The sequence below is a fragment of the Antennarius striatus genome, chromosome 5, assembly GCF_040054535.1.
Source record: "Antennarius striatus isolate MH-2024 chromosome 5, ASM4005453v1, whole genome shotgun sequence".
Taxonomy (NCBI): domain Eukaryota; kingdom Metazoa; phylum Chordata; class Actinopteri; order Lophiiformes; family Antennariidae; genus Antennarius; species Antennarius striatus.
The window spans coordinates 6,106,453-6,131,090 of record NC_090780.1 but is presented as its reverse complement, the minus strand read 5'-3'; the positions used below and the strand labels follow the sequence as shown (position 1 = coordinate 6,131,090).

General features: G+C 42.8%; 1 protein-coding gene across 1 annotated transcript in view; it reads left to right on the top strand.

Annotated features, from left to right (window-relative positions):
• plekha6 (pleckstrin homology domain containing, family A member 6) overlaps positions 1-24,638 on the top strand; it is a 70,316-nt gene that overhangs the window by 32,208 nt on the left and 13,470 nt on the right. The window contains exons 9-14 of the mRNA XM_068314383.1: positions 1,194-1,289; positions 5,246-5,357; positions 15,045-15,154; positions 18,827-18,982; positions 24,010-24,085; positions 24,217-24,320. Of these exons, the coding sequence (XP_068170484.1) occupies positions 1,194-1,289; positions 5,246-5,357; positions 15,045-15,154; positions 18,827-18,982; positions 24,010-24,085; positions 24,217-24,320 (654 nt within the window). The remainder of the gene's footprint in view (positions 1-1,193; positions 1,290-5,245; positions 5,358-15,044; positions 15,155-18,826; positions 18,983-24,009; positions 24,086-24,216; positions 24,321-24,638) is intronic.

Below are 24,638 nucleotides of genomic sequence, written 5' to 3'. Positions count from 1 at the left end.
TTGGGCCTACGCCCCCTAACAACGGTAGTCAAGGGGCGTCACCGAAGTCCCGGCTCTGACTGAGCTGCAGGAGCACCGGTGATTACGTAGCAAAACATAAGGAACTTTCAACAATTCTATTAATAAAGTTTGACTGACTGACTGATCTCAGTATTTCCTAACTATTTGGCATCGGAAATAACCCACTTTAAACTTAATTGGTCTAAGAAATGCCATTGTGCTGTCATGTGGAATCTAATGACGGCCCATTTTATTAGTCTGTGGAAACACACGGAGAAACTGGCATAAAGGTGAATGAAAGACCCTCAAAGCTGATCTTCCAGCCTTTTCTGAAATTTCAGAGCAGTCACTGCTAGACAAAGGTGTCTACTGTACTACAATTGAGTTGCAAATGTAGTTGATATCTCTGGGCGGGCGGCGGAGGGGCGCATTCAGGCTTGTGTATTCTGTCTGCAGGGACGTGCTGTGAGATTCACGGCGGTGAGACACCGACGTTAAAGTCAGGTCTAGGAGTAAAACAGCGTCATATTTGCCAGTAGATTAGCAGCCTGACATTAAAAGCTAGGTAAAAAATTGTTTAGGACACACAGCAGCAAATAGCTGCACCTCTACTCCGACTGGACTACCGATCAATCGAAACAATATTTAATTAATAAATGAAGACGAACGTCGGAGCTTAAATATCTGCTTCGAACTTCAGATCAGGAAATAATCCGCTCTGTTCGCACTGACTGCACTCCTAATGAATTTAACCAGTTTTTAATGTATGGTTTTTTAATATGCTTGTTGACTTCTTTCTAAGATGGCAAAGTGATCAAGTGATCAGGTTTCCTTGATGAGGCTCAGAATGGCTTATTGACATAACAGTAGGGGCCATTCAAAGGTAGTCAGGAAGTCATGAATGCAATCATGACTGTCTGAGCAGCGCGGCTCTATCTAGTGGACGGATTGCGCAACTACAGCCGCTTGCAGTTTATCAAATAAATTTTATTCATTTTTTATGGCGTGTTCCTTATAATCAGGTGTACTTTATATATCAAATAAATTATAAAACAAACAAATTATTGAGGGTGCGCCTTATAGTCCAGTGCGCCTTATAGTAAAATACTGTATATAGGCAAAAGGTGTCAGACATAGACATAGATATTAGAACATTTTTTGTTCAGCATAACTGCATATTTTTAATGTTTCAGGCTTTAACCACTATTCGCATGGAGTTTGAGGCATTAGAAGACGAGGCCAGTGCCATTCATGGAGATCTGTGGGAGCAGCTCAATGCAGGAGGCCAGGTAACAAGTCACACTTTCACCATCATGTTTAAAGTGCAACTCCACTTGTAATTTTATATTAAATTGAGTTTTATGTTTCAAATAGAACATTTTAATTGAGGTTTAAGAAATGCTCTCAAGTCCCTTATGAATAAGTATTCGTGAAGGACAGGAGAGCTGAAGGGTCTTCATCCCAGATTAATTTTTGAGATCTTGGGAACTACCAGTAGAGTTTTGCGAACACAGCATTTTAGTTGGGTGATAAAACACTAATTCCTTCAGATTTGTCGGAGCCTTGTTATTTAGCGCTACGTAGGTGAGTGGAGAACTTTCAACGATATTCTGGATTTTACTGAAAGCCAATGCATATAATCTACAGCAGGAGAGATAGCACTTGGAGAGTAATATAAATCCATTATTTTTAAAACAGTGTAAATTATCATGTTTTCTGACACCTTAAGAATCAAAATTAAACAAAATTCCCCAATACTAATGCTGGTGGAACTCTAGCTAACAATAGTTCTTAGACAGAAGAGTTGTTGTTGACATCTAAAAATTGAGTTCTGTCTGATAAATAAGACTTAAATTAACTTAATGCAGTGTGTTTAAAGACAGTTAAGGTCATTTGTAAGTTTGACTAGTGCATACTTTGTGCTGAAATTTTCAAAAACCTGACAGGAAAACTTAAAATGCATTATCAAGAAGTGATTTGCTCCAAATTTTGTCAATAATTCCAGCTTTCAGAAAACATATTCCTCCTTTCTCCCATTTTCCTGCTGTAACTGTCTCTAAAATGACAAGGGGAAAAGGAAAAGTGAAGGGGCTTGATGAGATAGAGGCTCCTCTAATTAAGATAACAGGAGTCAGAGAACGGGTTGCTTGAAGAGTTAAGGTAGGTCTTGGAAGATGTAAAGCAGCTGCGCAAAGATATTGAAGAAAAAGACCAATGCATTGTTGCCTCTGTGGATTATTTGAAGCTGAACGCTCACAATAATGATGTGATCATCACCGGCATCAAAACCAAGCCACACACACGTACCGTATTTTGGGCACCATAAGGTGTGCTTAAAAAACTTCAATTTTCTCAAAGGTCAATCCTGCGCCTCACGAAGCTTCTAATGTGTACATACAGTTCCAAAATCTGTAGAAATGTTTTTGTGCAATTTTAGTCAGCGCTTCGCCAGATCCACCATTTTCCACCGACATAGGACGTAATACATCACTACGTATGCCGGCAGCGATAGACCAATTAGACAACATGACGCAAGGCTTTGTCCGGCACACCTCTGGGAGGTACCACATTTGTTTGACCCCCAACAATAGAATCAGCAAAGAGACATGCTTACGAAGGGCAATTTCAACTCCAGGAATCAGTTACGCGTTGTGAATGGTAACAGAGCAGCCGTGAGAGAATTTAAAATCAACAAAACTATGGTTCGAAAGTGGAGGAAGCAAGAGAATCAACTGCGCCAGGTTAAGAAAATTAAATTTAGTTTCTGTGACAACAAGGCAAGATGGCTGAAGTTGGAAGACAAGCTGGAGCGATAGATTCTGGAAAACAAACAGCCGGGAGAAGCATCTCTCCTGTCATGTGAAGCAACTGAACTCGGAGCTTGCCATCATCCTGGGAGGAACTCCAACCACTGGACGTTGGTATAAACATAGCGTTTAAAGTTAAGCTGTGTGCGTTGTAGGAACAATGGATGAGAGACTAGGAGGCAGCGCTGAGCGATTTACGCCACAATATGTGAGTGGATTGTGGATGCCTGGAACAACATGTCTGCTTCGACTGTTGTCCGAGCTTTCGCAAAAGCATACATCATTACTGGGCAGCAACTCAGAAACGAGACGGAATCCGAAAGCAATGCTGATATTGCCGAGCTGTTCAATTCAGACACCAAAGATGAGTACTTCGAAGGATTTACCACAGATTGATCAAAAAATATAATATAAACATATTTAAAAATAATGTGTATTTTTTTATATAAATAATGTGTATTTTTTGAATTTGAAATACATTGTGTAATACAGTTCAACCAGAGTCACTGTTTTGCTTCCCGTTAGCTTGTTCTAGCATGCGTCGAACAATAAGGTGCACCTTGTGTATGGTTTGAGTACAGAAATGAACTCCATAATTTAGACTGCGCCTCTTTATTCGATGGGCCAAATGATACGCAAAATACAGGACATGCTGTAGCCAGATTTTTTCTGTGCACCTGTAATGTTTGTAATGTGAATAAGTAATAAATTCAGAGTTAATATTAATGAGTAATTATATTTATTTCACACTACAAGTTACATTTAGTTACATTTATAAGTTTCATCTGGCCTTCTGAGGACAGCCATTATGATGTGGCCCGCGGTGAAAATTAGTTTGCTTTAGAGAAAAAGGAACGTTTAGGTAGACAGTAACTGATTTATGAACACATTAGGGTCCAAGAGACTGCTTGTAAGCTGAATTGTTGATAAGTCATTACATATGTAGTGGGGTTGAGCCGGATACTCGTTTCATACGAGTATCCGGTACGGATAACGCATTTTTGACGAGTACAATATGAATAAGACCCGTTAATACTCATGATCGGACTGAAGGAAAATCATCCTGACTGTTTTCACGCTCTGTGATTGGCCAGTCCCACATACTTCCCGCCCCTCCCTACAGACTGCAGCTAGAATGGAGCTTGTCCCTGTCCCACTCCGGCACACGCAGACATTTACTGATCTCTCTGTTCGTGACTCCAGCACTGAGAGTCATCAGAGCAGAAAGTGGCACAGGCACACAAGAAAACCACAAGGAGAGTTAAAAGGAAAAGATAATGCTTGGGACTGGATGGAGAGGAGTATGAAGGGTTGAAATGCTCACCCAGTAATTCTAGACAGCTGGTATCTTTTATATCCTTGATGTTCATTTAATAGCAAATCATTATTTCTATTTTTCATCTTATTTTGTGAACAAACCTAGCTTTTGCAATTGTATGTCACTTTTACACAAATAATAAATCTCCAAATGTATTCACTGTGGGAATTAAGAACTCTTTGGAAATGTTTGCTCTTGAGAACATACTGTATTTCTTGCTCATACCTATTTAACTGTAATATAATTTGAATCTCAACAAGGCTTCTTTGCATCGTACACATGTGGGCATTAATTTTAGGTTGTTTTACCAAAGAAAATATGTATCTTGGGAAAAATAACTTCTGACTGATCTAACTGTAGTATTTAAAGTTGACAATATATCAGACCATTCGCAACTACTCAAGTAAGTAAAGAACACCAAAGTGGCCAACGGTACTCTGGTACAATATGCTGGGGGCGGTGTTCAATATCAAAGTTATCAATGAAACTTGTCATATATGAAAAATGTGGCAAAATATTAAAGTATTATGAAAGTATTGCTTGTTCCAAAAAAATCATCTCTTATACAAAATGAATTATTTATTATCTGTATATAAATGCCTACGTTCATAAGGACATACATAATACAAACATAAGGTTAATTTTTTGAAAAACGTATCTGCTTGAAACCAGCATATTTGGTTTGATCATCACTTTTTGTAGCAAACTGTATCATCACTGTGATTGGCTCATGTGTGTAATAATGCAAAAAAAAAAAGTCAATAAAGTAAGAAAAGGAAAAAAGTCTTGAACACAAAAACAAAATGAACGATGAAGCAATTGATTTTGAAAGATGTAGCAAAGAAAACTTCAATGATAAATCAAATAAAAGGTAATTAATATGGTTAACCTTTTTTGTGTTAAAGAGGTTTGAATGGCTTGTGCATAAAGGGGCTAAATGAATGCATTCATGTGTAATATGACTGTCACTCTTATGGCTACTAGTATAAAGAAGACTGAATTTAGCAATGCAAAACTAAGTAATGTAACTGTGGAATGGAACGTCACAGAACTTGTATGCACTATAGTTGTCATTTCATCCTGCTACTGGAGTAATTGTAGTGGTCCTGGGTTTTTGCAGAGTGAACTGATTCGTAAGCATTTCCAGAAAGAGTTCTGCAGAGTACAGGATGTATTAGAAAGACTACACAAGAACTGTCCATCCAGAGGGACTGACAGAGCCAACCTCACAGGTAACTCGGTTGTTTTAAAAATATCTAATGTTTAGTTTATATATATATTATATATATTTACAGTATATGCAGTATGTATATATATATATATATATATATATATATATACACAGTATATGCAGTATGTATCTGTGTGTGTGTGTGTGTGTGTGTGTGTGTGTGTGTGTGTGTGTGTGTGTGTGTGTGTGTGTGTATGTGTGTGTATGTGTGTGTAAAAAATGTCCCTCTCACCCTTATAGGGTGGCAATTATGTGTCATTCTCAAGCTCGGGTCCTCTACCAGGGGCCTGGGAGTCTGAGGGTTATGCACAGTATCTTAGCTGTTCCTAGGACTGCGCACCTCTGGACTGATGTTGTTCTAGTCAGTGCTCCTACTACCACGGGGACCACGTTAGCCTTGACCTTCCACATAAGTCCCTGCTGTTCTTTCAACCCTTCATACTTCTCGATCTTTTTGTGTTCCCTCTTCCTGATGTTGGTGTCAGCTGGAATTGCCACATCTATCATGACTGTTGTCTTCAGCTCTTTATCCACCACGTCTATGTCCAGTTGGTTAGCCAGGATCTGTTTGTCAGTCTGAAAGCTGAAGTTCCACAGGATCTTAGCCTTGTTGTTCTCAACCACTTTGTTCCTGTACACTATCACAACCACTTGGTTGTACCTCTCCGTGTATGCTGACCCGGCTAGTATCTTACACCCTGCTACCACATGCTAGACTGTCCCTGGAGATTCTTTACATAGCCTGCACCTTGGGTCGGATCTACTGTGGTAGATATTGGCCTCTATTGCTCTTGTACTTAGGGCCTGTTCTTGTGTCTCTGTGCTGTCCATCAGTCCAGCTTTGTCCGGCCATTGGTAGGTCTTCATGATATCAGCCACTTCCTCTATCTGATGGTAGTACATGTCGTGTAGGGGCTTGTCCCTCCAAGTTGTCTCCTCCTCCTCTCTCTCTTCAGGTTTCTGCTGTCTGAGACATTCACTGAGCAGTCCATCTTTTGGGGCCATGTTCCTGATGTACTCTTGGATTTTTGATGTTTCATCCTGGACAGTGGCCCTGATGCTCACTAGTCCTCGACCTCCTTCTTTCCGCTTAGTGTACAGCCTCAGGGTGCTGGACTTGGAATGAAACCCTCCATGCATGGTAAGGAGCTTTATGTCTTGATATCTGTAGTTTTTATCTCCTCCTTTGACCAGCCTATGATCCCAGCAAGGTATCTGATGACTGAAGGGCATACATGTTGATGGCTTGGACCTTGTTCTTAACATTCAGCTGACTTTTCGAGACTTCCCTTACTCTCTGGAGGTATTTGGCTGTGGTTGACTTCCTTGCAGCCTCCTCATGATTGCCATTAGCCTGTGGGATTCCAAGGTATTTGTAGCTGTCCTGGATGTTTCCTATCATACCCCACTGATAGGTCAACTCCTTCAGTTCTGATAATCTTGCCTCTTCTCGATACCATCTGGCCACATTTGTCTAATGCAAATGGCATCCCCTTTGTTGTCGCTGGAGATCCTGGTGGTGTGGATCAGTGAGTCGATTCTTCGCTCATTACTGGCCTATAGCTTGATGTCATCCATGTAGAGGAGGTGGCTGATTGTTGCCCTCTTCAGAATCGGTATCCATAACCGCTCTTTGCAATGATCTGACTGAGGGGGTTCAGGCCTATGCAGAACATCAGTGGTGATAGTGCATCCCCTTGGCATGTGCCACACTTGATGTTACCTTCGGCAATTGGCCTGGAGTTGGCCTCAAGGGTTGTATTCCACATTCTCATTGAGTTCTTAATGAAAGCTCTTAGTGTGCTGTTGATCTTATACAGTTCCAGTCATTCCAGTATCCACGTGTGTGGCTGTAAACAAGTTCATTTGATTAGGTCCAGGTGCACAGAAATGAGCAAACCAAAAGGATGCAGATGAAACTTTTCCTTTTATTTCTATCTCACAAGTTCAACAAAAATACCATGTACTGTCTCAGAACAACCTCCACCTTGAGCTATGTCAGGCAAAAATTCCCCTAAAATGCTTTAGGCCAGGGCCATTATACTATTGGTAATGACCAACTGCCCTATCAAAGGAACATAACCCCAAACTCGCCCTTAGTTTTGGTGACAAAAGTGAACAAAAAACAATTTAAAACCACATTACACGTAATTCGACCACTCGCAGTTAGCAGCCTGCTCAAACTGCACCATTTGTAACAAAAGCATATACTTTTTAACAAAAAAGCATACCCTTTTCACAGTGGTATGCTCCAGTCTCTTTCACCTCCCGATAAAATGATCATTGAAACCAGCCTTTGAAGAATTATGCCAGAACATTACGTATCACATGCATGTGTTTGACATGAATTTAAACAAATCCTTAAATCAGGTACTTTGTGTGTCTTTTGTAAACAAAATAAAATGTACATATGAGGCAATAAAAGTTGGTACAAACTGAAAACAATTGTGATGCATAGCTGGCCTAGCAATCTTGAAATGTTCAAGTTGGGCCATGTGGAGCAAACAAATGTTTGGGGAGGTGCTGACCATGTGGAAATTAGAATAAACTAGACTAATAATAATTGACACATTTTAGCAGTAAAGGCATATTGGCTTTACTCTCCCTTAAGTCCTGGCCCTCATAACCCTTTGCGGGACAGGAAATCAGCCACCACATTGTCTTTTCCAGCACAGTACTTAATAGTGCTATTCATCCCTTTGAATTTCTCATTCTATGAATCTATTGGAGGGCACGATGATCAGTCTCTACAACAAAGTCTTTTCCCAGGATGTAATAACTGAGTGTGTCAAGAGCCCACTTGTTAGCAAGACCCTCCTTTGCAATAGTAGAATAGTGTGTCTCTCTGGGTCTTTTCCCAGGATGTAATAACTGAGTGTGTCAAGAGCGCACTTGTTAGCAAGACCCTCCTTTGCAATAGTAGAATAGTTTGTCTCTCTGGGGAAGAGCTTGTGGCTCACATACAGTACCGTTCTCTGGTCCCCTGTTTTCCCTTGTAATAACACTGCTCCAAGATCAAGTTCAGAAGCTTCTGTCTGTAGTGTAAAGGGCAATGAAAAGTCTGGATTCTGTAACACCGTATCTTGACACAGACACTGTTTGAGGTCCTGAAAAGCTGCATCCGATGTCCGCTTGACTTTCCTCGGACAAGATTTCTGTGTCAGTGCTGTAAGTAGTGCTGCTCTGCCTGCAAAATGAATCTCCTATACCACCCCACTAGACCCAGAAAAGACCGTACCTGCCGCTTGGTCATAGGTGTTGGGCAAGATTGAACAGCCTCAATTTTGTCTATCTGTGGACGTATTTGGCCCCCCTCTATTACATACCCCAAGTATTTGACCTCTGACTTCACCAACTGACATTTCTTGGCATTGACCACCCGTCCAGCCTGTCGAATGCGTTGGAAGATGTCAAGAGATGCTGCAGATGTTCTTCCCAGGTGGAGCTGTAGATGATGACATCATCGATGTAGACTGCAGAGTAGGCCTCAGGCCCTTTCAAAACCTTGTCCATGAGCCTTTGGAATGTTGCTGCTACTCCATGTAGACCAAAGGAGATCACAGTGAAGTAGTATAAGCTAGAGGGCAATCTGAAGGCTGTAATGTCCTTTACTCTTTCTGTAAGGGGAACCTGTCAATATTCTTTACACAAATCAAGAGTGGTCAAATATGTAGCACTTCCCAACCGCTCTATCAATTTATCTACACGGGACATAGGATCAAAAGCAGACAGACTGTTCAGTTTGATGAGGTTTATAGAAAATTTCATGTTGGGACTGTCTTTCTTTGGCACTAGTACTACCGGACTACACTACTGACTAGTACAATGTTCATTGATGCCCATGCGTATATATTGTGTCTACATCCTTCTTGAGTGGGGTGACTAAGGTGGCTGGAATTCTGTAGCTAGACTGGGGAATTGGTGCGGTTTTGGGAGACAACAACTTGATAATGTCATGCATTATCAAGTTCATAAGTCACCGGTCCCATTTTACAAGTAACCTCAAATGGACCCTGCCACTTGGCAAGGAGGCTACTCTCAGAGCTGGGTAACAGCAACAACACCTTTTGCCCCCGCTGAAAAGTGCGTTGTTTACTTTTCCGGTCATAGCCCTTCTTCTGCCTCACCTGTGCAATTGCAATATTATCATGTGCCAAATCAGCCGGCTGCTCCAGTTTTTCTCTCATTTTCAGCACATTAGATATAACTCCAACGTGCTTTGCTGGCTGCTCTCTTTCCCATGTCCATAGGTCCTCTGATATGACTTCCATATAAGAGGTCGAAGGGGGAAAATCCTGTTGTAGCCTGGGGGACTTCTCTGTAGGCAAAGAGCAGGAACAGAAGTCACTGGTCCCAGTTGGCACCAGTACTGGACACAAACTTGCAGAGCATGGCTTTCAGGGTTTTGTTGAAGCTCTCTGTTACGTTCAGTGTAGGAGGGCCTGACCTATAACATGAACGGGCCACATCTTCCCTAAGTCCCAAGTAACCACAGACGAATAGTTAAAATATCTAAAAAAAATCAGGCTTTTATTTACACTAGCTAAGTATATATCAGAAAATATGTTGACCTCGCTTCAGGTTGGACTAAGGCCAAAATAACAAACCAAATGATCCTTTCTGCAAAATAATAATAGTTAACCTTAAAGAAAAACAAATGACAGGATCTACCCTTCCTAACTAAATTAAACAGGAGAAAAGTCTTAAAAAATAAATCGGCAGTCCAACCCTACTTCTCAAACAGAACTAAGCAGTCCAAACAAAGTAACATGCAGCTGGTTGGAAATTGGAGGTGATGGGGATCCGCTGTCTGGTGCCCTGCTGTCCTGCTCCCCACAAACGACTGGCATCTTGGTTGTTATATACCTGGTGAGGCCTTGGTGCAGCCAATCAGGAGAGGGAACAGGTGTGCTTCCCCCAATCACCGTCGGGAAATGGCACAGGCTAATCTGAATACACAATGAGCAGACAGAAAAACAGTGATCAAAAGCACAATCCCAACCCACACACGACGGTAGTCGTAACACTCTCAACCAGGCCATCAGTCTGTAGGTGGTAGAGGTTGGTTTGTATTCCCTTAAAGCCCAAGAGACGATAAAACTCTTTCTAAAACTTAGTAGTCAAATTACTTCCTTGGTCAGTAACCACCTCCCAGGGAATTCCCACCATTGAAAATAACTGTATCAAACAATTCACAACCTGGTGGCTCTTAACTTTTCAGAGGGGAAAGGCCTCCACATATTTAAGTGGCATAGTCTCCTATAAGTGGGATGTATTGGTGGCCGGATGAACTCCATTTCAAGGGACCCACAACATCCATGGCGATACGTAAAAAGGGCTCATCTATCACTGGCATAGCAATTAAAGGGGCCCTGTCACCTTTTTTCCCCGAAGCGGTCTGTTGGCTTTCTGCACATGTTTTACAGTAGTCTATTACTTCAAGGTACATTTGGGGCCAGTAAAAGCATGCAGCAATGCGGGCATACGTTTTTGTCTGACCTAAGTGTTCTGACCAGGGAATTGAGTGTCCCAGGTGCAACACTGTGGGTCTCAAACCTTTTAGTGCCACCAACTGGTCACCAAAACAGGTGTGTCTGTACAAAAGCTGTCCCTTAGTAACAAACATTTCCTTGCCAATGACAGAAAACTTTGTAGACTCATCCAAACTCTTCTCATATAGTTTCTTGAGTGTGTCATTCTCTCTCTGTTATATGCTGCTGTCACTTGACAAAAGATCAGAACCTATTTCTGGCAATGCTAGTTCAAATTCTATCTTAGTTCCACGCACCTTATCCTGACGTCTCTGTCTGTGAGTTTTCCTACCCTTACCCTCATTGGCCACCTCCCCAGCAAATGGTAGCTCCTCCCGCCCTGGATTTAAATGTGAGCGTTGGGACCTATTTACTACCATTGCTTCCTGGTGGCTGTCAGAAAGGCCATGTGTGAGACTAGTACTGTCAGGATACTGGTAATGATTTAACAACTCAAAGAGTATTGGCATATCTCTTCCCAAGACTATGGGATAGGGTAATTTGGCTACCTTCCCAACAGTGAGAATATACTCTTGCCCATCTATCTGAATAGGTCTTTCAGGAGTTGGATAAATCTTGCTGTCCCCATAAACACAGGTCACGTTAACTTTGCCTGCCTGTACCAATATCTGATTAGGCAAAGTCTTCACTAATCAGAGTCTGCTCACTTCCTGTATCTAACAGAGCTTTGCAATAATGACCTGCTAGGCATACTTTGATTACACTATCGGACTCCATTATTGGCAGTTCTGAAGGTAAGTACACAGAACTTAAATGAGACTTCTTAACAGAAATAATAGGGTATTCTCGTTTAAGGTGACCTGACTGGTCACAGTTGTAAAACACAAGGGGAATCTTATCTGGCTTCCTACTGAGAGGATCCTGCATAAGGGGCCTGGCATCTTGTGATCTACCTAAATTCCTACACCCCTAACTGAACCACTCCCATTATTATCTTGATAGTAGAGAGGTGTAGTGGATAACCTCCCCATCTGATGGTTCTCGGAGGACCTTCAAGCTGCAATGAAGGTCTCTGCCAGCTGCACGCAAAGTCATCGGGCCATATTCTATGACCCCCTTTCCAGCTCTGAGTTGAGGATATGTAGACACTTCTCCATGACAATGGCATTACCAATCTCCTCCTTGGACATATGTCTGTGATTCATTCACTAGTCATAAAGCTCCTTCAGCCGTGCCTGAAGTTCTTTTGGGGTTTCACCAGCCCCCACTTTGCTGGAGCGGTATCGAACACTGTAAGTCTCTGGACTGATAGCTGTCAAAATAGCTGTCTTCACCTGGTCATACTCCATTGCATAGTCAATGTCCAAGGCCAGATAAGCTGCTCTCGCTTTGCCAGACAGGAGGGGTACAAGATGAAGAGCCAACATGCTGGACTGACTCTGGGGCTTCTTTACATAGCCTGCACCTTGGGTCAGATCTACTGTGGTAGATATTGGCCTCTATTGCTCTTGTACTTAGGGCCTGTTCTTGTGCTGCCATGATCAGTGCCTCTGTGCTGTCTGTCAGTCCAGCTTTATTCAGCCATTGGTAGGTCTTCTTTATATCAGCCACTTCCTCTATCTGACAGTGGTACATGCCGTGTAGGGGCTTGTCCCTCCATGTTGTCTCCTCCTCTTCCTCTTCCTCCTCAGGTTTCTGCTGTCTAAGGGATTCACTGAGCAGTTCATCCGTTCGGGACATCTTCCTGATGTACTCTTGGATTTTTGATGTCTCATCCTGGACAGTGGCCCTGATGCTCACTACTCCTCGGCCTCCCTCTTTATATATATATATATATATATATATATATATATATATATATATATATATTAGTAATGTTGAGGTACAGCCATACGTACTGTACATGCATACACACACACATACATACATACGTCCATTATGAAAAAGCTCACTAGTGTCCTCGGCCTCCCTCTTTCCCTTAGTGTACAGCCTCAGGATGCTGGACTTGGGTTGAAACCCTCCATGCATGGTGACGAGCTTTCTAGACTTGATATCTGTGGCTTCTGTCTCCTCCTTTGGCCAGCTTATGATCCCAGCGGGGTATCTGATGACAGGCAGGGCATACATGTTGATGGCTCGGACCTTGTTCTTGCCATTCAGCTGACTTCTCAGGACTTGCCTTACTCTCTGGAGGTATTTGGCTGTGGATGACTTCCTTGTGGCCTCCTCATGGTTGCCATTAGCTTGTGGGATTCCAAGGTGTTTGTAGCTGTCTTTGATGTCTTCTATCCTGCCCCCTGGTAGGTCAACCCCTTCAGTTCTGATCATCTTGCCTCTTCTTGATACCATCCCGCCACATTTGTCTAATCCGAATGACATCCCTATGTTGTCGCTGTAGATCCTGGTGGTTTGGATCAGTGAGTAAATTTCTCGCTGATTCCTGGCATTCTGGTAATCTATCCAGGCGGTGCACAAGTTGGTCTGCCTATTCTTACAGTCTCTGCGTACTGCTCTGTCTACCAGTAGCTGGTGCTTGGCTCCCCTGGTGTTACTACCAACTCCTTTCTGTGCCCCGCTCATATATTGATCCATGTGCCTACTCATCCTAGCCGCCATGATGCCTGACAGGAGCTTCCATGTTGTACAGAGACAGCTTATTGGCCGGTAGTTGGATGGGGTAGATTCCTTCTGTGGGTCTTTCATGATCAGGACTGTCCTGCCTTCAGTCAACCATTCTGGGTGCGTCCCATCCCTTAGCAGCTAGTTCATCTGTGCTGTTAGACGCTCACTGGTTACTGGTTTCTGGTTCTTGTTCTGGGAGGCAGCTGTGGTCAGTCCTTAGGTCCACAAGCCACTGGGCATAGGTGTTGTGTGATGCTTCTCTTTCCCATATGCCCTTCCAGTATTTCTCCACCTCAGCTCTTGGTGGGTCTGGCCAGATGCTATTTCCCTGCCACTGACAGTACACCTTTGCTGGTTGAGTGGAGAAGGTCTTGTTTATTCTCCTGGCCTCAATCTCCTTGGTGTATCTCTTCAGCCGGGTAGCCAGAGACGTTAGTCTCTGTTTGGCAGTTTCGAGTGCTTCAGGTATGGAGAGCTTGCTGTATTTCCTGGGTACCCCTTTATTTACCATGTTCCCCTTCTGTAGCTCGGCTAGCTGGCTGACTTCTCTCTGTGCCGCCTCTATCTTGGCCTCTAACTGTCTCTTCCATGGAGGTTATTGTTTGTTATGCCCTGTGTTGATCTTATATCCCAGGATCTCGAGGATTACTGTTGCTGTACTGTGAATCAGCTTGTTGGTCAGTTATGTTCCCTGTGGGGATGGTTCTTATTGCAGCATTCACATCTTCTAGCAGATCTTCTGAAGGTACTTGACAACTTAGCTTCGGTATTTGTCGGAGGCTCCAGGTTTCCATTTGGGTCACGATCTTCCTTCTCAGGTCAGCAGCTCTTGTATTGAGGCTGTGTATGTCTCTTGGGGCTTGGTACCCAATCTCGGATTGTGGGGGGAATGATATCCCCCTGCTGACCTGGCGTCCTGGCTCCCCCTTGCCGTAGCATTGTTGTAGTATTTCATCGATCTCTAGTTGTGACAGCAGTTTTCGGTTACGGATGTTGGAACACTGGGCTAACAGCTGTTTCTTTGTTAGCCTTGATTGTGGGTTTCGAAGCATCCATTGGTCCCACATCCGCCCCATATATCCCCTCTCTCTGGGATTACTTGTGTAGTAGCATTCCAACAACTCCGTATTCTCCGCCCTCGTCCATGTGTGTCTTGTTCCAGTAACCCATTTCTCATCAGATTGCCCTGGTTCCCTAGCATCTGACGCGGACCTTGTTAACCCGGGTGACGTCCGAGCCGGTATGACTCTGTCTTTATTGGGATAAAGACAGAGATAGAGATGGACGGAGCGATATCTATTGCTCCGTCACTGCTTTGCTTTTGGGTAGGTGCTCCTAAAGTCTTTGCTGGTGCTACTAACTTCTAAATTTGTGAGCACCAGTGCTACCAAGAAAAAAAGTAATTTTTTTAATTTTGTAATTTTAATTTCAAGCCCTGTATAAACACACACACACACACACACACACACACACACACACACACACACACACACACACACACACACACACACACACACACACACACACACACACACACACACACACACCGCCTGTCCTCTCTTTCTCATGCACAGAGACCAGGTCTTTTACCAGCAGTCTTCTGAGCTCATTAAGCTGCACCAACCCACTCAGCACTTTCTCCTCCATGCCAGGCACCGCCACTACCCAACAGCTCAGCCCAGAGGTAAGCACTAGACACACTTATCTTAAATGAACTCTGATGGAAAGCAGGGCAAGGGCTCAGATTCAAAAACCAAAACAGTGTTTTTGTGTAGCTTGTTTTAAAGAAGGAATAGAGCAAAACATTATTGCTCACAAGTTGTGATCAAGATATAAATCAGTCAAACCAGGGGACCAGAAAAGTCTCCTTTGTTTACAATGCCAGGACTCCAAATAAACTAGTCAGCAGGAAGAATTCTAAACAACATTAACCCTTTGAAGTGAGTTGATCTTAAAAACGTCGTTTATTCAAACTCTTACCCATATTACATCTTCTATGATAGCCTCAGAAATACTAGTACACCAGGGTCCCAAAACTACAGCCTGAAACAATATGCCACTGGATCCTTTTTCTGGAAGTGCTAGCTTAGTGATTAAAAACCAACTAGTTAATGGGATTCTTTTAAATGTGCCAGACCCCATACTTCATTTGATAATTAAGGGCTAGCTCAGAGGTCCCCAACCTTTTTTGCGCCACGGACTGGTTTCATCTCAGACAGTATTTTCATGGACCGGCCTTCATTTGCTCGATAAGCGTTAATGACGCCAGGACAGCTTTAGTCTAATAATAAATCATCCGCAGTGGTTTTATGTAAAATGCAGACATCAACAGACAATAAATGACCTTTTTTTCTTTAATTAATAATCAACATCTCTGTAAACAAAATAATTTTAAGAAATACAGTGATACCTCTGTACTCGACCATAATCCGTTCTGAGGTGGTGGTTGAGCACCGATTTGTTCGACCACCGAAACCAATTTTCCCATAAGAAATAATGGAAAGTATTTTAATCCGTTCTTACCATTTAGAAAAATGCCTAAAATATTATAAGAACGTGTATCTAAACAACAATGAAGACGTAAATGTGCACAAGCAGTACATGATAAAGATAAAGCATTATAAACCATTTTGTATAATTTACTTTACGTTTTTGAGAGCGGTTGATGGCACTAGCGTCATCATGGAAGGGGAATCCCCTTCCATGATGACGCTAGGTAACGCGCCTCCAGGGGTTTCCTCCCTTCTCTCTTCCGTGGAGGTGAATCTGGCTGGGCAGTAGCCTTCCCCTATTCTTTAAGAAGGAACCTGTCCATTGTCAGTTGCTTCTGCTTCAAGATAGTGGAAATGGTTGACTTTCATTTCGTACTGCGACGTGAGGTCGGACACTCGTACACCACTTTCATATTTTGCTATAATTTCTGTACGTCTTTGCGTACGTAATTTGCGTACGTGTTACTCCGCTGGCGGTCTGAGTCGAACTGACGCTTACCCACTGGCCGAGGAGCGCAGCCGAGGAGCGCGTTCGGGTCGACTCGGCTAGTCGAGTACCGAAAATCTGTTCGGGGTCCGATACATTTTCTACTCGAATTTTTTGATCGAGCACCGATTTGGTCGAGTATAGAGGCGGTCGAGTACAGAGGTATCACTGTAATTATATTAAAAACTCGATTGAATGACTGCACTGATGAGGTTTATTTTGAAATATAGCGACTTACAATCAGAGCAAACAACGTAGGAGAAATACTGACCATTTCCAATAAAAGGGTGAACAAGTCAATCAAATAATAATAATTATAATAATGAGAATTACTGTAGTTGGGGACCACTGATCAATGGGTAATGGTAAACAATGACACCTGAAGTGCGTTCCGGACGTCCCGTCTACTCAGCAGTTTCGTTTTTCTTTACGGTCACAAAGACAGGGTTTTGGAAACGGAGGCAGGGTTTGCAGTACTTTTTGGGCGATCTCAAGATAATATGCCTTGACTTTAATCCAGAACACTGGCGCAGTTGTGGGCTGGCTGATAACCTGTCACGTGACCGAGACTTGTCAAGCGGGGCTGTGTGTCTGTGCGTCATTCCGCACAGGCGTCGCTTTTCAAAATAAAACATATTTAGACTGGTCATCAATAAAAAAAAGAAAGTTAGACATTCTGTGTCGCCCGATACCTTATGTCCCGCGACCAGGTACTGGGTCTCGACCCGGTGGTTAGGGACCACTGACATTGACGAATGTAATAGAGAATCGGGTAATTTTTCAAAATAAAACATCTTCCAGACTCTGAAATAAATGAAACGGAAGTTATGTAAACTATTTTTCTTTCTGTGCGGCCTGGTACTAAGTGACCCACAGACCAGTACCAGTCCGCGGCCCGGGGGTTGGGGACCACTGGGCTAGCTGACATTACATCAGTGATGCTCTGTAATACATACAACTCTTCACTCTGTAATCATATTAGAAGAAGAAGTATACTTTATTAATCCCTGCAGGGAAATTACATTGTCACCCAGGTGTATACATGTTTTTGTGTTAGTTAACAGTCAGTGTATACACAGGCGCCCTGAAACACAGCATATAAGAGGGCCTGTAAACATGCAGTTAGTACACACATCAAACTACACACATCGGGAGGCAGAGTGATGGGCAGCAACTTCTGAAACGCGTTCCAATTGAGCAGGTTGTTGGGGGGACGGCGCCTTGCTCAAGGGAGCCTCGGCAGTGGCTGGGAGGTGAGCTGATACCTCCCACCGTCAGCTCACACTCTGGTGGTGTCCTGGCGGGAGCGGGATTCAATCCAGCGATGGCTGGGGCGATCTGTCTGCTAGACATCTGCTCTACCGCTGAGCCACTGCTGCCTCACATGAAGTCTTTTTGCAGACCTGTCTCTAAAGAAAATTAAATCCTCCATTGCACAGTTAATTCATAATTCTCACTTTTGTTATTTATAAATCATAATATAAATCATAATTGTTTTTGTGGCATGACTAAGGCCATATATAAATTTAGTTAGATTTCAATAGGAGATAGTGTTGTTCTTTGCCATTTCACCCTAATTTGTATCAAAGCGTCGTTCATTAGTAACCAAAACATTATGTGACAATTATATGCCCATCTTTTTATGCTGGTCTGTTTTGTGAACTAAGACAAACATTCTCTTTAACTCACAAAGATTTTAATGTGTGTCATGTGTACACATTAGAATGTACATGAAAGCTTCAAAAAAAGTTTTAGTATTTTTAATGTTTATTTTTTATTTCTCAAAGAAAAAAGACTCCATTTTTCTAGTTCATGTAAATTTTCCACAGTAAAATCCAATGGATAAAACTGCCCCCTGATAACAATTCTCAATCATAGTTGCCTAGTACAAACAATTTTGTTAGACGTATGAGTGAAATAAATAAGTTATTTTATGTTTGATTGAGTTTAAGAAGGCAAAGATTATTAGTATCATATAATTTGAATTGTGACACAGTATTTAATGTTGCAGAAATGGTTTTCAAATGACTAGTTATGAGAAGATATCAACTTTATTTCAATTTCTCTTATCAATTTCAAGGCAATGTAAATGTTACATAGCCATATTAGCCTACAAAGTGAATCAGAGTTAAAATCCCACCAATGCTTCACAGAACCATTCAGTGGACTTCAGAAGCAACTGCAATTTATCGTTGACTCTAGGATTATGTTGTCTCATATTGGAGTGAAATCCCTTTGCACACAGTCATACCCATCATTCTGTTCAGCTCTGCATTTTGACTGACTTATTGCCACTCCTCCTGATGTGTAGCACTAATTTTCTTGTATGCTTTCTCTCCTTCCTTAATTGTTTCCTCTTGTCCTCATGGTCACCAAGGAAATTGTTCCCCCAAGGCCTCCCCTCCCAAAGTCTTATCACCCCATGGATCCCCCCTTTACCTGCTCCCCTTTGCCCTTTGATGACACTGCCTGGCTACACAGTTTTGGCATCGATGAAGATTGCCTTCATGATGACGATTCTCACATCAGAAAGGTATTTTGGTGTTTCTATCCCTGTATGGCATTAGTTTCACCCTGACTTATTAATGTCTAATATCATCTTTTAAAACCAGTTCTTAACTGGCTAAGACCATTTCTTTATTACATCTTCGTGAACTTCTGAGCAGAGAACAAACACAATGTATTTTTGTGTATGGGAACATTCACTAACACCTCAAATTTGGGTCACTTTGAAAGTTAGTGCCAGCACCGCAGACTTTAGGCTTCCTGTAAGAAACCTCTGTCACAACGTGTCTTTTATATCATTTATATTGTTTTTTGGTTTTGATTTTTATTGTCCCTCTGTAGGAGTTAAATGATGGATTGGGACTCTTGGGGATCATAACTGCTCAATATAAGTAGAAACCAATGTTGGCTGGGTTATGTTTGTGCACAGAAGCATTGGCAATATTTTGAATATTGAATGCTCAACGTTTTTCTATTTTATATTAACTATTGGTCAAGGTAACTTGTAAACTTTTCATTTACCTTCAAACCTGCTTCTTCCATCGTGGTGGGTACTGGGGCCTATTTGAGCCAACTTGGGGATGAGGCAGGGTACACTCTGCGTGATGACAGTGCATGCACACCCACACCTATGGACAATTTGGAACTCACTCCACCTGAAGTGCATGTTTTTCGAGGTGGGAAGAAGCCGGAGAGCCCAGAGAGAACCCATGCAGGGAGAACATGAAAACTCCGCACAGAGTGGGACTCAAACCGGGAACCACTGTGCTGTGTGGTGACAGCGCTACCCACTGTGCCACCGTGCCGCCAACCGATAGACTTAATGGAAATAATTAAATTGATATTTGATTGATTAAAATAGTAATCAAGCATAAAGTTGCATGTCAGACGTTTGATTACAAGGAAGCACATCAGGGCGTCAATTACGTAAGTGTGGTGCAGTGGTTTAAAGCTTGGCTTTGCCTTGTCTTCTATACTTGTTCTCCAACTGTCAAGTTGAAGCGCATAGACAGCGGCAGTATCTTGCAAGCATGAGACAGGTCAAAGCCATATCACCTCTCTGAAGAAATGCAAAAAAAAGAAGTAACAGAAGCTCCTAAAGTAATTAATGTAACTCCCTTCAATGGGAGAGACAGAAAAATTCCCCGGGATGTCGAGGCCTATAGCAGCTCATCTAAAGGAATCGATGTTGTTCCTAATTGTAAGCTTTATCAAAGAAGAACTTTTTTTGAGTCTACTCTGAAATAAGCTAAGGATGTCTGTGTCAAGGCTAGAACACGACTGGCAGGGAGAACCCAAAAGCACAACAGAGTATCAGGTGGGCAAAGTCTCAAAAGAGGGTTTAATAATACAGGCAGGGGTCATTTTCCAAAATAATCAGTCCGATAGGCAGAGATATCCAATAAACGACAGGCAAATGGTAGAGTCCAGAATCAGGCAGGGTCAGGCATGAAACAATCTACAAACCAGGCAGACGAATCAGATCAGGGGTCAATGAAAGGCAGGGTCCGGGAAACAGGCTGGGTCTATCAGAAAAGCAGGCAGGAATCAAAGGCTGGAGAGTCAGGGCGAACACTAAACAATCTGGCAGAGAGCAGAAAGCTGAGCCGGCATATGTAGAGTGGAGACAGATTGGGGAGTGGCTGCAGGTGTGTGGGGAAAAGGCAGGTGCAAGGAATGAACTGATGAAGATGAGACAGGATCTGGAATGATATGATATGTTAATAGAAAGAAAACAAACAGAAACTATTAGACCCGAGATGTGACAGTCTGCCCTCTGGACCGAGGCCAGGAGATCGTTCTAGACTATAGTAGTTGGCTATAACTTCTGCCTCCTCTTCTACCCTTGAAGACCTGACAGGTTACCAAAAATCCTGCATCCTCAGAGCGAAGAGCCCTGGGAGGGTGATGCAATTCCATAAGATCTTCAATGTAAGACGTAGCCTCACAGTAAAGAGCTTTTATGTGGTCATGAGGATCTTGAATTTTATTCTACATTTTATCGGGAACCAATATAAGGATGCCAGAACAGGAGAGATGTGCTCTCTCCTCCCAGTTTGAGTCAGTAAGCAGGCGACAGCATTCTGAACTAATTGTAAAATCCTAATAGAGGCGTTTGAGCAGACCGATAGTAAGTAGTTGCAGTAATCTAATATAGAAGAAACAAAGACATTATCTGCATCTTTAAAGAATCAGAAATTTCTAACTTTCTCCGACCTCTAAAAACAATCACTTCAGGTTGACTGGCCGTTCCAAATTGCCCGTAGGTATGACTGAGGGAGTGTGTATTTGCCTGTGTCTCTGTGTGGCTCCGTGGTGCACTGGCGTTGCGCCCGGAGATTCCCCCACCTCACGCTCTATGCCACCTGGGATAGGCTCCAGCTCCCGTGACCCACAACATCGGATGAAGCGGTTGGAAGATGAATGAATGGATGAATAATTTTAGCAGTGTTTCGTAAATGAAAGAAGGCTGTCTGAGACACAGACTTAATATGGGAGTTAAAGGACAGATACAGATCAAAAGTCACTCCCAAGTTCCTAATATCATTACTAGAGGATAAAGCAATGTTATCTAAATGACTTACAGTGTTAGAAAAAATATCTCGAAGGTGTTTGAGACCAATAATAATAACTTAAGGTTTATCAGTATCTACATAAAAACTAAATAATCCTGAGAGAAGTCTCTAATTTAACTAATTGGTCAAATTTACGGGCGGCAGTGGCTCAGTTGGTAGAGCTGGTCGTCCAATGATTGCAAGATTGGCGGTTTGATTCCTGCTCCAGCCCAGTCACTTCAGAGTGTGAGCTGACAGTGGGAGGTGTCGTTAAAGTTCATCAATGTTCAGGGTCAGGCTCTGAGCGGAGGAAATCCACAGGATTGAGTGAAGGTGTTTATGAGTGAGACGGCTTCTGTGTCATGTTTTGTTCAGCTTCATCAGAGAGAAGAATTATTCACACAGGTATGTGCTGCCAAACATACAGAGTGTCCAAGCACCTTGGATGCACAGCTGGAGTATTGTGTCGGGAATGAAATTTGCCAACTCAGTAGAAGACACACAGCTTTACCTTTTTGGAGGCGACCGTGGCTCAGTGGTAGAGCGGGTTGTCCAACGATTCAAGATCGGTGGTTCGATTCCTGCTCCCGCCAAGTCATTTGTCATTGTGTCCTTGGGCAAGACACTTAACCCTCCTTGCCTCCAGTGAGGCACTCGCTGGTGTGTGAATGTGTGTGATTGTTCCGGTGGTGGTTGGAGGGGCCGTAGGCGCAGATTGGCAGTCACGCCTCCATCAGTCCGCCCCAGGGCAGCTGTGGCTACGTACGTAGTTTACCACCACCAAGTATGAATGAGGTGTGAATGAATAATGGATCCAATGTAAGCAACTTTGAGTGTCCAGACATGAAAGCGCTATATAAATCTAATCCATTATTATTATTATCATTACCTTTTACCTCTCTAACTCCCACTTGGCTTGAAACCTCCTGCTCTCAGTGTCCACCTTCCTTCTAACCATTTTTGAGGAGGGCAGTAGCTAAATTCACTCCCCCAGGAACTGCCACCTTATCGTGGTGGGGGAGTTTGAGTGCCCGAATGATCCCAGTAGCTATGCTCTCAGGGGCTTTATGCTCCTGCTAGGCAAACAGGTCCTGGGTGATGGGCCAGACTAAGAGCAGTAACAAAACTACTATGGCAAGAAAAATATCAAGGACTGTTACGCCACCCAGTATGAGGCAACCGGGGCCCCAACCTGGAGCCAGGCCCGGGATTGGGGCTCGTATGTGAATGCCTGGTGACCGGGTCTCTGCCCACGGGGCCCGGCCGGGCTCAGCCAGAAAGGCCGATGTGGGCCCAACCTCCGGTGGACTCACTATCCGCTGAAGAAACCGTAGGGGATGGGTACAGTGTGGATTGGGTGGTAGTCGTCAGCATGGGGCTCGATGACCCAATCCCCAGACAAAGAGTCTAGCTCTAGGTACATGGAATGTCACCCCACTGGGAGGAAAGGAGCCAGAGTTTGGGAGGGAGGTTGAGAGGTCCCGACAGGATATAGTCGGGCTCACCTCCACCCACAGCTTGGGCTCTGGAACCCAAACCCTTGAGAGGGGCTGGACTCTCCACTTTTCTGGTGTTGCCCAAGGTGAGAGGTGGTGAGCAGGTATGTTCTACGCAAAAGATCTGTGCTTTGTTTCATAGTGGTGCTTCATGTTACCACTTTTAATTCATGCTACGTGTTGAGACCATATGAGGTAAAATGGTTTTGAACTGCCTGACGGAGGAATAAACATAAATTTCGTCCACTCATTGTTAACCAGCGGTTTTCCTCATTAACCTCCCTTCGTTTGGAGCTATGCTGTCTCCCTTCCTCTGTGCTCCGCTGTAGCGGTAAACTCAGGGTACACAATCTTTATGACTCATAAAGAAAGAAACAAATATCCAACTGTGAAGCATGTTAAATAAACGCGTCTTCGACGTGGAGCTGTTATACATCAGAAAATACCAGGTTTTAACTCCGTCCATTCTGTGTGTACATGTAGACACAGGTCACACACACTCACATCACAGAGGTTTTCATTGCAGGGAGACACCTCTCTGATAGAAAAAGTTTTGGTTACAGTGTCCACACAAGAACGCAAACCCAGCGTTTCCACAAACTTCACACTGGCTGGCGTTTTCAAAAAAGTTGCGTTTTCATCCCGGATATCTGCTTTGTCATGTGGATGAAAGGCGTAACCTCAACAAAAAGCCTCGCTGCCCAATGCCTTATGCCATATTGTTCACGTGATTCCTTCTGGCAGATGTGCTGTGATTGTTTGGGTTCTTGATTGACAGGTGGTGGGTGGAGTTAAAGCTTGACAGTGTGAGGTTTTCAAGTGAGCTTATTCAAATATATAGGTGGGGAGATGTATTTTCCATTTCATTAAAGGTATACCAGAGTATGATCAAGACGTTAACATCTCTATATGCAATAACACAGAATCTAATTTATTCTGTTTAATCATCAGCTTCAGTTTTGTTGTCAATTGCATAACGAATAATATAATTCTCCATCTTGCAGCCCTATTTTAGAGAGCAAAATCATATCACCGATGCATCAGACAACATTCAAGACAGACAATTTGCCATGAATAAAGGTATGACAACCTAAGCCGGTGCTTTAATGTAAATGCTGATTAATATACATGATCTTTTATTATGGGCTTTGGAAACTAATTTATATCTTATATTTCATAGTTTTAAAGATACTTCTTGTGTGTTTTTCTAGTTGGTATCGTTACTCCAAGAACAAAGTTTCCTACGAATGAAACTCACTGCAGTGCCACTGGCCTTTCTCGATGTAATGAAATGATTGTTAATGAAATCTCAAGGGTAGGTCATACTCACTAAATATAATTTCCAAATTTTAAAACACAAGCATATGTGTAGTTGCAATACAACAAACAAATTAGTGTGGAAGTCAGACTAAATTCAGATTGAAAGACATTCACAAGTTTCATTTAAAGTGAAAGGACTGGTTAAAAGTAGTGTTGTTCAATTTTTTTTCTCTAAAAACCTCTCTGTACCATTTGTTGGAGCATATGTATTTGTAAAAACCAGAGAGTGGTACCTACAGTGCCTTGCAAAAGTATTGAAAGTATAAGAACTTTTTGACATTTGCCACATTCCAGGCTTCAAACTTAACAAATT